Source organism: Enhydra lutris, unplaced genomic scaffold (assembly GCF_002288905.1).
Source record: "Enhydra lutris kenyoni isolate GAN:26980312 unplaced genomic scaffold, ASM228890v2 scaffoldscaffold83, whole genome shotgun sequence".
In the NCBI taxonomy this organism is placed as follows: domain Eukaryota; kingdom Metazoa; phylum Chordata; class Mammalia; order Carnivora; family Mustelidae; genus Enhydra; species Enhydra lutris.
This window is the reverse complement of record NW_019154167.1, coordinates 604,127-619,494: the sequence shown is the minus strand read 5'-3', so window position 1 is coordinate 619,494 and position 15,368 is coordinate 604,127. Positions and strand designations below refer to the sequence as shown.

At 45.1% G+C, this 15,368-nt stretch overlaps 1 protein-coding gene across 1 annotated transcript in view; it reads right to left on the bottom strand.

Moving 5' to 3' along the window:
• LOC111161277 (collagen type IV alpha 6 chain) overlaps positions 1-14,578 on the bottom strand; it is a 71,884-nt gene extending 57,306 nt beyond the window's left edge. Inside the window, exons 1-6 of the mRNA XM_022524861.1 lie at positions 14,512-14,578; positions 11,502-11,553; positions 9,897-9,969; positions 8,785-8,919; positions 7,607-7,651; positions 1,719-1,835 (exon numbers count right to left, since the gene is read on the bottom strand). Coding sequence (XP_022380569.1) covers positions 1,719-1,835; positions 7,607-7,651; positions 8,785-8,919; positions 9,897-9,969; positions 11,502-11,553; positions 14,512-14,578 — 489 coding nt within the window. The remainder of the gene's footprint in view (positions 1-1,718; positions 1,836-7,606; positions 7,652-8,784; positions 8,920-9,896; positions 9,970-11,501; positions 11,554-14,511) is intronic.
• Positions 14,579-15,368: the final 790 nt, after the last annotated feature.

Genomic DNA, 15,368 nt, shown 5'->3' with positions numbered 1-15,368 from the left:
ATTAGTGTTTTTGTTTTCTTGGTATAAATATCCCGGTATGGAAATAACCTAAGTGTCTATTGATGGATGAATAGATAAAGATGATGTCTCACACACACACACACACACACACACACACACACACACACTGGAATACTACTCAGCCCTTAATAAAGCCAAAAAAAAAAAAGAAGGAAATCCTGCCATTTGCGACAACATGGATGGAGCTTGAGGGCATTGTGCTAAGTGAAATAAGTCAGACAGAGAAAGAAAAATACTATATGATTTCACTGATGTGTGGAATCAAAAGTAAAACCAAAATAAATGAACAAGCAAAACAAAACAAATCTTGGGGACAGAGAGAACAGATTGGTGGTTACCAGAGGGGAGACTGGGAAGGGGATGGGCAAAATGGGTGAAGGGAATCAAGAGGCAGAAACTTCCAGTTACAAAATAAGGAAGTCATGGGGATGTCATGTACAGCACGGTGACTATAGTAAATAATGTATTTTTAAGGATTTCATTTTTATGTAATATCTATATCCTAATGTGGGGCTCAAACCGTGAGATTATGAGTTGAGTTGCATTTTTTGCTGACTGAGCCAGCTGGGTACCCCTAGGGTAAATAGTATTGTATTGCATACCTGAAAGTTGCTAAGAGAGGAGACCTTGAAGGTTCTCACCATAAAAAAAAAAAAAAATTGTCCCTCTGTATGGTGACAGATGGTAACTAGACTTAGTGTGGTGATCATTTTGCAATGTATACAAATATCAGATCATTATGTTGTATGCCTGAAACTAATATAATGTTATATGTCAATTATACTTTAATGATAACAACAAAAAAAAAGAATGTGGGATAGCACTGGAATAAGACATACTGAAAAAAAAAGCCAATTAATTCATGTAGCTACAGAATCTGTATAATAGTATGATTTCTAGCTAAATCTATCACCTGAGTACCCTTAGTAGCTTAGATTATTTCAAGTAAGGTTGATAACGGGCTTGAATGTGTTATTTTCCTCTTCCCAGTTGTTTGTAAAAACAACCTCGCAAGGGCACCGTATCTATTAGAGATCCTTTAGATCCAAATATTGGATCCCTATCTGGACGAATAGAATTAAATAAAAGTGGTGACAGCAGGATCTAAAAAAATGCTCTATCAATCCTGGGACAAAGGGTTATGGCTTGGGTGGGGAGGGGGAAGGGGGCAAACTATGTCAGTGTAGAGTAGGATTTCTCAATTCTTTCTCACTACAGACACTTTTGGGACAGAGGACTCCTTGATGTTGGAGGAAAGCTGTCTTGTGCTAGTAGTGTACTCTGAGTGGTGACAACCAAAAATGTCACTAGTAACTGTCAAATGTTCCTTGGGGTGGGAAATCATCCCTGGTCAAGAATCACTGGTTTAGACCAAGCCTGCCAAGCCCTTTGGGTCATTATCAGAGCTCCCATGATCTCACGTAAACCTTCCAAATACTGCATTTTCCAGTGTCATCTGATGTGGGAACAAATCAAATAGCCCAAGTGTGTACTTTGCTCTGAAATGTACTAGAGGCTCTTCACAGTCTTGCCAGCTCTAAAAGCATCATTTGAAGAAGAGGAAAAAAAAACCCTCTGAGAAGTGGAGCATGTGTACCTCTTTAGATGCAGATGCTTAATGAGGTCTCCATAAAAGCAGGGAAAGGCAAAAAAAAAAAAAACCATTTGAAATAACCGACAAAGATTCAGCAACATACGGGTAGTCCGAGAAGCCCAGGATAGCCCTCAGGGCCTGGATATCCAACAGCTCCTTGAGTGCCATTACAGCCATCCAGGCCAGGTGGGCCCCTGGGCCCTGGCTGTCCGGGCTGGCCCTGTTCCAAGAGAAAAGAAGGGATCACATCAGCCACAGGACTCCGACCTACCCTGACAAGCTCCCCAGGAAGAAAAACTAAGTATGCTGCCCACCTCTGGCTCCTTGTCCACTCCCTTTGCCCTGTGAGAACCATTCTCTTAGAGCTTTCCTCCACACTCAGGTGTATGGAGCTGGTGACAGCGCAGGCGGACCACCCCCCCCAAACCGCCCCCAGAAGGATCGATGTTTTAACCAGACCCGTGCTGAAACTAAAGGGATCAAGCCTGAAGAGATGGGATACACAATGGGGTGCAACTTCATCTTCCCAGGGTACAAAGATGTACTAAGATAGGACTTAGCTGGCTGGCCGCTGAAGGGTTACCATCAGGGAATCATGCCAGGCCTTGGGACTTCCTCAGAATAGACCAGAACCCGAGCAGCCTGGTGTGGCTCTCTGTATTGGGAAAGCCTGGGGCTTTTTTTAAAATACGGCTCTGCCTAGGAAAGGATGCTGGCTATTGGTCAACAGAGCAGAAGCAGTTTCCACGGCACCACCCCTGTGTCTTCACTTCTTCTCCATACTTGCTACTGAGACCATTGTTTTGCCAGGGGAATTAACAATCATTCACACGATTGAAGTTGAGCTTCCATGGTGCACAGAGTCCACTTTTACGGTGGGAACAGATCTTTTAAAATCTGTCATCAAGAGTGGGTTATGTGCTGGGTATGGAGCAAAGAGATGACCTGAAAGCCCAGAAATCTGGACGGGTCCATACAAGGTTGACTCCTACCTTCCCACGTGCATGTTTTAAAGCCAGCCATGGATATTTAATAATTTGAGGAAAGCGTGCCACACATTCGAAACTCAATCTTTTGCATTATTGGGGGAAATAAGCTTTTGTCAAATTCTTATTAGGAAAATGCTCCATAGAATTTTGATGCGTTTTCATTCTTATTGTGGTGGTAGGAGATAGTCTATTGATATAAAAGTGTAAGTCTAGAGTGAACTAAACTGGGAACAGCTTACTAAGTCGTCAACATTTTATTCCTGAAGGAAACAGCTATTCTTGTTTGCCCTGAAGATCTACGCTCCACCTTCCCCAGATCTGTGCCTTCGGAGGCTGACCTTTATGGACAGTGTCGCTGACGCTCCCTTTCCTTGTGTCTCCTTACTGGGAGACACAGGCAGATGATCAAAGAACAGGAGCAGAAAGAACACAGGTTGTTTATTTCCCCCATGCAATCCCTCCCTGGCCATATTTCTGACAATGGCCACATTTATCTACAAGTTTTCATTGAGCAGCCCCTACTCCGTGGCTCCAGATCTGACCAGTATCCAGTTCCAGTATCACCATTATTTCTTTCCCCTTTGGGCCTAGGGGAAGCCAAAGCTCTTGTGTTAGTTGCTTGGCAATCCATTGCTGTTCCTCTGAATCATGCTTACATCCTTTAAATATATCCTTCATGCCACTCAGTTCATGCCACTCAGTTCTACCTTTCAGGTAGAGTGTCTATTTCTTCCAGGAATCCTGATCACCATTTTAAAATATCCCAGGCAAATGTGCTAGGCGTTATCACTCAGCTGGGTAACAGGGATGAGTTAAGACAAAGACAACAGACTGGCTCAGTACTAGGCACCTGCCTCACTCCTGGGGCCTTGGTTCTGTTTGACACCAAAACCTCTACCTGGCTTCTTACCCGCTGGTATCCACATTTTTTTTTAAACTTGGGCCCCAACCCTGTGGTTTTCTTGCCTGAATTCCTTTTTTAAAAAAAGATTTTATTTATTTATTTTAGAAAGAGAGTATGAGTGGGGAGAGGGGCAGAGGGAGAGAGAGAATCTCAAGCAGACTCTGCACTGAGTGTCGAGCCTGATGTGGGGCTCCATCTCACCACCCCGAGATCATGATCTGAGCTGAAATCAAGAGTCAGACACTCAACCGACTGAGCCACCCAGGAGCCCCTTGCCTGGATTCCTAATATCTTCCACCTGCATTATTCCAGGGGGTACCTGTTTATTCCTTCCTACCTTAGCTGAATTCTCTGGAATTAACCTCTGGCATTTGACTTAGACCTGTCAGCCCCGTCTTGTCCAGCTGATACCATGAGATGACAGCTAAAGCATGCTCTGAGTCAGCCAGACTTGTGTTCCAATCCCAGCTTTGCCTCTCCCCATCTTGAGTCTCAGTTTCTTCATCCGTAAAAATGGAGATGAGTAATACTACCTGCTAGGGTTGTTGTCAACATCAAAATGAACTGAAAAGTTCATGATTACAATTAAATGAGGCTAAGTTTACTAAGTAGGAGCTCAGTGAAGGAAGCCTTCTTCTCCCAGGTAAGTCAACGAGGATATGTCACTGGGCTGAACTTCTAGCTCCTTTTTTTTTTAAGATTTTATTTATTTATTTGGCAGAGACAGAGATCACAAGTAGGCAGAGAAGAAGGCAGAGAGAGAGAAGGGGGGTAAGCAGGCTCCCCACTGAGCAGAGAGCCCGATGCGGGGCTTGATCCCAGGACCCTGAGATCATGACCTGAGCCGAAGGCAGAGGCTTAACCCCTGAGCCACCCAGGTGCCCCCTAGCTCCTTTTTTTAATTCTCAGTAGTACCACAGCATTTTGGGCACTTGGCCCTTTCTGGTTTTAGCTAATGATTTTACACATGTGTGGGCCAGCTCTCAATGAGAATGTAGCTCTTTGAGGGAGGACACCACGATTCTATACAACCACAAGGCACCAAACACACAGAATAAGATGGGCTGTAATCCAGAAAAGCAACATTCCTCTGGACCCAGATTTCAAAGGGAAAATTTTCCATTTGGTGAGTGGTCAGTGTCCACTTTGAAGATATAAATCTGGTGTGTTCATTTACGAGTCTCTAGGAAGGGAAATATTTGAGATTAACTCCAGGAGAAAAGCTAAACATACATTGCAAAGGACAACTTGAAAACTTCTGCTTCCAACTTATGGGAATGAAAACAGTTGATAAACATGCATTTCTTGTGGGTGCCCACATCCCCAGTGCACAGCTGTGATATCATGAAAAACCACAAGCCTACTGCTGAGTCTACATTATTCTAATGTTGACTATCTTGATGAATGCTTGTTTGTTCATTCTCCCAACTGGTTGCTGTGCCCCTTGGTGCACCAACTTGAATGATCATAAAATGATTATTTGCTCACTCATGTTGAAACTACCTACATGGCAGCAACGATGGAGTTTTGGGACCAAAACCAGTGACACATATGTTAGCGATCAGCCAACATTAAGTGGGGAATCAGATTTGTGCAGTGATCCAGTTTAGTAAGATGTGTTGGGAAAGCTGTTGGTTTCAGCTGCCGAAAGTAGAGCAAAATAATTAGTCTTCCTGTGTCTGAGGGAGTCCTGCCAGTCTGACAACCATTGCTTTTGTGGGCACTAGAGGTTGGAGTCAGTCCCACAGATATTTCTAGCATTCCTAGCATGTGGTGAATTTAGCCCCAGGATCTCTGGGGCCTGCGAGTAGAGTAGGAGATGTACTCTGCATTTTCAAGAAAGCTAGATAAGACCATCACACAAGACAACTAATAAATACCATGGGCCACATGTAATAAGGAGATACCAAGGACTCCTAGATTGGAGATGGAAGGGAGAGGTAAGCAACAAACAGAAGGTGCCCAACAAATACATCTTGAACCACTGGAAGAGAGGGAAGGAACAAGGGAGAATAATTTAATGGAGTAAGAGAGCCTTGGAGCCTGAGGCTAAAGTAATTGATAGTCAAAAACAAACATAGACAATCTTTGGTCAAGGGAAGGGCCCAGGGAGTGGGAACTTCCATCAGGGGTAGTACATTTATTTGGAGGAATCTGGATACCGTACTTCATTCTCTCAAGCAGTGAAGCCCCAGAGAGAAGTGATCAATTCCTGCAAGCACTAGGGCTCTCCTGGCCACACGCTGAAGGCAGAAGGGTCCTGCTGGGCTCTGGGGCATGTCCCACTTCAGAATTGGAATCAGCCTCAGTGTCACAGGATACTCTTCCTTCCAGCCTCCATTAAAAAGAGACTACAGGAGGAAGGGCTCAGTGCTGCTGCAGGCTCCAACTCCCCCACTCAGCTCCCCAAAAGGAATGGAAGAGGTGCTCTCCAGCTTTCTCGTTTTCCTTACCCCTGGCTCCCAGAAGACACACAATCTGAACTGAGATCCTGGATAAAGTGCCGATAGGAACACAGCCAGGGTAAAATGCCAGAGGATGTCATAAAAGAACAGCCAACCCCATATACTTATTTCCCTTATTTCCCTGCTGGCCCATTGCAGACTCTGCAGTTGGATAAAATGCAGAATTCTGATGGCCGATTTGTTGGTACAGATAACAAATGGAAGGAAACGAGACTTCTGTCTTCCAGCTTCACAACTGTATACTAGATCTGGAAAGAAAATGGATCAAATGATAAAATCTTTTTTTAAGATTTTGTTTATTTATTTGAGAGAGAGAGCATGAGAGAGAGAGAGCACACAAACAGGGAGGGAACAGAGGGAAAGGGAGAAGCAAACTCCCTGCCGAGCAGAGATCTTGATGCGGGTCTCGATCCCAGGACCCTGGGATAATGACCTGAGCCAAAGGCAGATGCTTAACCGATTAAGCCATCCAGGGACCCCCAAATGAAAATCTGAGGGTAGATTCATATGCTTTTTCTGTATCCCTGTAGTAGAATGACAGCATCCAGCAGGTGCACAAGAAATACCTAGAGATTGGCACAAAGAGATTTAAGCCCCCTTCCTTGATACTAGATGATAATGCAGTATAACTCTAGAAGCTGTTAAGTCCAGGATTTGCCAAACTGTGCTTAGATATGGTTCAGAAAAAGGCCTTAGAGTTGTTGGAAGGATAAAAACAGGCTCTAAAACCTCCCTCAAACAAAGAAGCTCTACTTTTCTCTGATCCATTCACTGATCTTCCACACAAACCTTTGGGTCTTCTCCGTAACAAGGCTGAAAACCACTGCCATAGATGAACACAGCCCAGGCTACAGATTTGATATATATAGACACGTGACAAAAAGCAGAACTAAAAAGTGACAGCAGCAAGTTGCAAATACTGTATTTTAAAGGCTGGTAAAATGTTAATCAACACTGGCAAAATGTTAATCATGGACTCTCCAGTGGTGGGATAACTCACTGAGCCACCCAGGCACCCCACCAGTGGTGGGATAAATAAGGATACAGGGTGAATGGAGCACCAAGGGGTTGGACCAGATAAAATGGGAAAAAGAGATGCCTGTAAGCTCCAAATTCCTCACTTATACCCAGCAAAACCAGGTCCTCAGGATAAAGGGAAGAGGCTGTCTCTGCATGATCTTTGGAACAGCCACTCTGCAAAAACTAAAGGGAAATTCACTCTGGAATGAGACAAGGCTGTAGAGAACAAATTACTGGAATGAAATGTATCGAGATACCACCAAGTATTTTTCTATCTAATTCATGTATCCTCTTAGTATTCTTTTTTTTCCCCCTTAATTTTCTTATATTGAGTATGCATGGGCTCTGATGTGTGTCTCCACATATCATCCCCGGTTGAATCTCCCCTCAACCACAAGACCTAACTCTTCTTGGCTAAGATATTGAATGTTATGCCTGTGCGTGTTCCAGCCACCTGACTTGAGTGCTACCTGTAACTCAATCCCTGGGAAAGTGTGTGCAAACACTTTGCTTCAAACCCGATCGTGTGCATCTCAACACTTGAAACAGGATGTGGTGAAGGCCAAGGTGACCTAGAAGTGATATTAAAAAATGCCTCTGTGCACATACTCACTGGAATCCCACTGATGCCTAGAAAGCCAGGAACTCCCATGGGACCCTATAACAAGGAGGGAAAAAGAAGGTAAGAGACACTCTAATTGATCTCCACTAGATTAAGTGGGTTCTTCCATGTGATTTGTGACCTAAGCTGAGAAGTGTTGTGCACTTCCCTCTCCACATTACATCACCTTGCTCCCTCCTCCAGGTCTGGGTAATCACTTGCCTATACTCAAGGTCGTAAATATGTCTGTGTTCTGAGACCAGTTTTTATTTTAAGCAATATGGTGCCAGACTGAAAATAATGGCTCAGTATCACATGCTGTTTTGACATCTGGGAAAACCAGGAGGGCCTCTAAAGGCCTAGTCCCAAGTTCCCCTATCTCCTCTGCTCCCACAGATAAGATGTCCTAGGCAAATGGTCCTCCGTATGAAACAGAGAAGGTGCAGCTCCTGCTTATTCCTGAGTCGTGGGTTTCAGTCCCTGATGGCCCAGTGAATTATTCAGTGTTGCCTCCCACAGCCCCTTCTGGTTTATTCTGTTCTAGAGTGCACCTCCACGCACCATTTTGTTGTCCTGTGTGGTGTGTGGTGTCCTTCTACCCTTTACTGTGAATATAGGTGATTAATAAACCTAATGTCAATCTCTTCCATCTGGCGTCAGGGGTCATATCTTCTGCCATCCCCAGAACCCTAGGGTGGGAATACCTCCTTTACCAGTGGGGTGAATAGGAGGTGCAGGGAATATAAACTAAGCTGCTAAACTCAGCCAGCTACCATGACATGATCAACCTCCTTTCTAGAGTGTCTTTCCCTAACTCTGTGGCCCAGATTTCTTCCCAGCATTCTGACGCTTTGCTTCCCAGTCTCCTTAATCGGATTCCTGTCATCTCCTGCCCAGCTGATTGAACTTCTGACCCATGCCCACATCGAACCCACCTGAAATCCCAGCCCAGCAAGCCCACTTTTCTAGCAAGTAGCCAACACATACACTTTATGGCTTGCTTGCCATGAGGGTCTCTCTAGAAATGGGTATCCTCCAGCGTATGCCCCAGCCTGTTTCCTATTAAATTCTGTAGCCTGGCACCAAGGTCCTTGGGATTAGTATTATTTCCATAAAACTGAGATTTAGAACCTTTTACCTTCATACATGTAGTCCATAGTCAAAGAAAAACCAAGCTCTGGTGTTTTTACCTTATCTCCTTTTGGTCCATACGGTCCCAGGGGGCCTGGGGAACCCCTTTCTCCTTTCAATCCTGCTAAACCACTAGGGCCAGCAAATCCTTGAGCGCCCGCTGGACCTTGAATTCCAATTGGTCCTGGTCGCCCCTATGATGGAGAGAAGGGGTGCAGTTAGCCAATAGGGGACTCAACATCAACACTTCCAATTTTCCCATGCACAGAGAACACTGTCATCACTTCACTAAATAATTTTGGCTTAGAGATCTGTGAAGCATGCCAAAGTTCCAGACATGGATCAGAAAAGGCTATTTTCAGGGCTGCTAAGCTTATTTGGATAGAACATATTTTATAAGCACATTTAATAAGATTCATGTGCACCAAGATCCTTCAACTTTGTACTTCTTAGATTAGTTATTCAGGCAGGATAATATTGTCCTCTTCCTGGTTAGTGCCAGGTCATCCATCAGGTTGTCAAAATAATGAAAGAACAGAACACTGGAGAGCATCGTGACATTTTATAACTCACATTCAAATGGCCAATCCCGTACTTGCTGTGAAGTCCGGAAATGGCTAGGCCTAAAGAACACTGCCTCAGGGGATCCAGAGAGGGGAGAAAGATCGAGAGAGGATCTTTGGACTGATCAACCTGCAAAAGCTCATCTTCATATGCAGATCCCAGGACCCCATCAATGCAACTGGAAACAGATGCTTACAGGGAACACACACACACACACACACACACACACACACACACACACTGTTTATTTTTCCTCTATTTCTCCTTCTTTCCCTTCAACCCACCATCTGTAGAGTGTTGAATGTGTAAAATTCAAGAAGCCTGAGACTATGCATTAAACATCAATTATGATAGCAAGAGGGAGCACCTTGAGGATTTTGAATGCATTAGCTATGAAGTGCCTGTAACAATTAAGCATGAGAGTTCAGGCTGACATTTTGAAGCTAACCGAGACAGAGAATTAACAACAGTGGGTGCAACACAGGTGGGCTAGTCTATCATTTAGAACAAATCCCAGTAGGTACTGAATATTCTTGGCAGAAAGATGAAAAAAAATTAGTAATGTGCATTACCTCTCAGAGAACACAACACCCTACCAGGTAGAGACCCTATTTTCATGAACGCTTCCCATCTCCACCTCTTGGTCCTTTTCCAGACTGAAATCTGCAATTTCCTCAGATCTGTGAAAAACTCAGAAAAGCCCATTAGACAGGCTCCTTAATATTCACCCGCAAAGGTTACTTTTTAAAAGCTGGAAAAAGGACAGATGCTTTAGGCAGTGGTTAGAATCACGTACTGGAGATGCAAGTGGCCGCCAGCTATGTGGGGCCTTTAGAGTAAAATTTCCGGTGTCAATCAGGCCCACAAAGACTGATGACTCATCTAAGGAAGTACAAAGAGGTTCTTCCCAAGGAGATGCAATTTTCTGGGGTGACCACGCACCACTCAACCTTCTCCAGCACCCAAAGTATAACTTTCAAAAGGTGCTAGGCTGTGGAGTGCTTAATGGGCTTATTTCTGGGAATGATGGAGCAGGAAGAGAACTTTCACTTTTTATGCTTTTATCTCCCATTGCTGGAATTTTCTATGTAATGATTCTGTTATTTATTACTCTTGCATATATGGTAAGAGAAAAAGAAAAAGACCAAAAAAGAAGAAAAAGACCAATACCAATACTAAAAAGAAGACCAATTATAAAAATATAAGTATATTTTATATAAAATATTGTATATTTTATATACTTATAAAAATATAATGCTGGAGTGTTGAGGTTAACGAAGAAGTCTAAAAGGTAAGCCACAAAACCAGAGCAAACAGTACAAGTCTGGAACAGAGCCTAAGTGGTCCAGGAGCGCAAAGAAAGCGTGGCCATGGAAGGCCTGGGAAATGCTTACGTTCTGTCCATGGTTGGGGAGAGTCATGGCCCACGCTGGAAAGAAAGGGGGCCCCCAACTGAGGTGGGCTTGGAAAGCAAGGAAGGAAAGTTGAAGACTTGATAGAGGAACTCATAGGGAACCCTCAGAGGTTTGGAGATAGGGGATGGATGGGAGGAAGGCAGCATTTTGAGGCTGAAACTCATCAGTGAGCATTCAGAACAAGTGTGTGTCAGCCGGAGGCCAGGGCAGCCTGCCTGAGGCCGGAACAAGGGAGACAGATAAGAACCAGCTGTTGGGGGAGGAGGGGAGTGGTTGGTGGGAGGATGGGATCCAGGATGGGCTTGCTGAGGTCAGGTTATTACTAGCAGAGACAAGGCTGGCAGGACACTGCAAGCTTGACCCAGATCTGAGGCCTGCCCAAAGTTTTCTCACATCAAGGGACGGGAGGTGGAGAGCACAATAAACCACTGCACTGAGAGAGTGGATTGTGGTGTGGCCCAATTCCCATCTTGCTCGCATCACTGGGGCCTAAGCAGGGAAGGCCTGGCTGGCACGCTCCAACTCTGGTCTCTTGCCTCTGTGAGCACACGCTCAGCAAGAGTAACTAAGGAGATGTAGGAATGAGGCGATTCTAGGACTGGACTCAACAGGAAATCTGATTCCATCCAGAAAAGACAGGATTCCCTGGCCGGCTCCCTTTCTCTTGGAGGGCCTGCCATGCTGAATTTGCCACAGAGAGCTTAAAGTGAGTCTCTGAAAGGACTTGTAGATTCTTTGGATTCTAATTCTTTTTCCAAAGGGGTTTCTGAAATGGCCCCCCTCAGGGGCATGCTTACCTCTGAGGTAGAGCTTCTGGGCTGGCCTCAGCTAGGAAGCTCTCAGGCCTACCTAAGGGCCAGAAACAGGGCATGCGGAATGTCTCAAGGCCTCTGAGGTACCAGGAGCCTAGAACTGCCTCCTCAGTGGGGTGCCAGGCCCTTCTGGAGCCTACAGTCATAGGCTAAGAGACAAGGACTCTTCCTCCCCACTGCGGTGTCATCCTACAGTGGCTCAGAGCACTGGGCACAGATGAAGACGGCTACAAGAAGTGAGAGACAACGTTTGTTTTCTGGGATGTTTTGTCAGCCATCTCTAGATATGCTTGCTCTGTGCTTCCAGATGCATGTTCTTTCTCGCTCGTCTCCAAGGCACAGGGTTCCTGTCTCTGTGCTCACTCTACTGCTGAAGCTTAACCCTAAATAAATGATGAACTGCTTTGAGGGGGTGGGGGAGGGCTGCGAAGTAGCGATCGGTGGTACTTTTCATAATGGCCAGCAGAGGTCAGTGTAAGAACACAGCAGCTGCAGATAAGCAGGTGGGTGGGTGGGCCTCTCTCTCTCAATACAAATAAGAAGAAATCAAACCAGTGCCCGAGAAGTCACAGAATGTTCGAGCAGAAAGGGCCTCTGGAGACCATTTCATCTAGTTTCTGTTTTATACATGGGGGTGGGGGGTGGGGGAAGAGGCCGAGAGAAGGGGAAGGACTTGTTCAGGTCCCAGAGCTAGTGAGGAAAACAGTACGAGACTCCAACCAGACTGCCGGCTGCCAGTGTGTGGCTCTTTCCTGGCTCGCCAGTGGCAGATGTCCTAGGGGGTCCTTGAGGCTGCCCCCCTTACCCCAGGCCCGCCCCTGGGACTATCCCCATCAGTAGGCTGCAGCAGCCAGATGCTCACACATCATTTCTGTCTTCCTAACTCTGATCATTTCACAGAACCAATCTGAAACACCGGCACTGTTTGGACTGCTAGCAGAATTTCAATGGGCTTGGACCAATGCCCTGCCCTGATACATGTCATTTATTTTGGCAAATAGACCCAGACAGGGCAGAAGGGACTCCTCCAAGTCTTTCCAACAAGCTCTCTTGCCTCCATCTGCTAGGGATTTTAAATATGCACAGCAGGGTGGAATTCTCAAGAGACTGAGCTGGGACTTGAGCCTGAGGCCAGGAACTGCAGCACCCTACTGAACCGGGGCTGGCTGCCTCCCGAAACTGCATCCTAACCCCAATGCCATGTGGTCAGCGGGAGGCAGCCAGCCCCGGTTCAGTAGGCTGCAGCAGTTCCTGGCCTCAGGCATTGGGGTTAGGATGCAGTTTCGGGTAACCTTAGATCAGACCACAACCACAGCTCTGGCCCCACATCACTGGGGTAACAGACCCAGTAATGGCTCTGCATATAAAAGACAGTAGTCCCTCCTTGTTCATGGGTATGTATTCCAAGATGTCCAAAGTGGTTGCTTGAAACCACAGATGGTACCAAACCCTATATACATATATATACACTATTGTTTTTCCTATACATACATACTTGGGATAAAGTTTACTTTGTAAACCAGCCACAACACAAGATTGACAATAATAATAAAATAGAACAACTATTAACACTTTGCTCTTAAAAAAAAAAAAGTTATGTGAATGGGGGCTCTCTCTCAAAATATCTTACTGTTCTGGACTGCCCCTTCTTGAAATGGGGTGAGATGATACAATGCCTACACGATGAGGTGAAATGAGGGGAAAGATGGAGGCACTGTGATGTAGCCGTTAGGGGGATCGTCTGCTTCAGTACCATAGCTGACCGCAGGTTACCGAAACCATGGAAAGCAAAACCGCAGAGAAGGGGAGACTACTGAGGTACACGTGCGCAAAAATAGCATCAAAGACTCTTAAAAGCACACACCTCAGGCTAGTTAGGAGTGTGACATTGAGGGGGGCTGGCTTTTCCTTACTAGCCCCCTTTCTGTCTTTTTATCCCTCTCTGAGGTTTCCAGTGTCCTTCTCCAATCAAATTAAAATTTATGCCTACAGAAGAATCTGAAACTCATTGCCACTGAGGCATACATGACTGACAACAACTTAGAGCTTTACTTCTACCCAAGGGGATTTGTATTTTAATGGAGAGCAAAGCATTACGCTAGGGGATGCAAATGGTATCTATGAAGCAGAGGAATAAAGGGAACGTGTGCAGACTTTCCTGGTATCAGAATGCTGGAACTGGAGTCCGACAGATTTGGAGTCCAATCTCCTTATTGCCACATAATAGCTAGGTGACCTCGGACAAGTGACTTAACTGCTGAGTCTCTAGAGCTCTGAGAAATAATAGCTCTCGTGAGGGTTATTGTAGGAATTTAAGTGAGTTAATGAGCTCCTGGCAGGTAGAATGAAAATATCCATTCCCATTCCTCTTTACGTATCATTTATAATAAAATGGAGAAGTTATGATTGAGTACTTTTAATGTTCCTTCTCCAAAGTTTAAGGGGGAGATGCACAGATATCATTGAGAAACTCTCTTTGGGGCAGGGATGTGTGCCCAGGAATGAATGAGCATGTATGCCAGCACCCCACATCTATGAGAGCATTGCCCCCCTCCCTTACTTAGCGTTGGTGTCTTGGCTCTCCTGGGCACTCAGCTCTTCAGTGTCTGCTCATTCTCCTAAAGGAACTTCCTCTACATATTAATGACTTTCCAGTCTAAATCTCCAGCCCCGATTGCTCTTCTTATGTGCCAGATCCTGATAACTAATGACTGACTAGGCCTCTCTATCTGGATATACCATCCCAAACTCAACAAGACTAAAGCTGAACTCATCATATTCTCCTCAACCCTATTCCCAAAACCAGTTTCTTCCCCTTGAGTTAATGGAACTAACTTAGCAAATCACAGTCTATCCACAAAGTTGACTGAACCAGAAACCCAAACATTCTCCACGACCTCTCTTCCCTCATCTTCCACATCCAATCCACTAGCAAGGACTGTCAATTCCACCTCCAAAATATAACTCAAACCTATTCATTTCTCTCTATCCTCACGGTCTTCAGCCAGGTCTTCCTCATGTCTCCCTAGAGTGTTGCCACAGGCTCCTAATTGGTCTACCATCTTCCAAACTTGCTTTACTTTCTTTTAACATCCTGCCCCAGGGCCTTTGTACATGTCTCTGATCTCCAGGTTAGCTCCTACTTATCATTCAGGATCCAATAAAGATAGCAGCTCCTCCAGGGATGCTTGGATGGTTCAGTCAGTTAAGTGTCTGACTCTTGATTTCAATTCAGTTCATGACCTCAGGGTCATGAGATCAAGCCCTGCATTGAGCCCCACATTGGGCTCCACACTGGGTGTGGAGACTGCTTAAGATTCTCTCTCTCCCTCTCTTCTAGCTCTCACCCCCCTTTCACTCGCTCACTCACACATGCTCTCTCTCTCTCTCTCTCTTTAAAAAAAAATTAAAAAATTTAAAAAATGTTTTACAAAGATGTCAGCTCCTCAAGGGAGCCTTCCATGATTGCCCCCACCTCACAGAATCTGCTAGATTGCTTGTTTGTGTCTATACCCCTCAATAGATTGCGCTCCTTGAGGACAAGTCCTGTGTCTTATTCCCCACCAAATCATCTGCACTTAAGTACAGTGCCTAGTATATAATGGGAGTTCAGTAAATGCTGAATGAATGGAGAAATGAATGAATGAATATACACACTGAGAAGTCAGTGGTCAGGCACAGCAATACCTTCACTGGAAGTCTAGATAGCCATGTCAGAGTGCAATCAAGAACCATCTGATCATGGAACTGCAGAAAAAGAGAGCTGAACAAGACTTGGGATCTCATCCCATTCAGTATGGAGACGTTGATGCCCAGAAAGGGAAAGGAACTTAACCAAAATCCATACAGTAT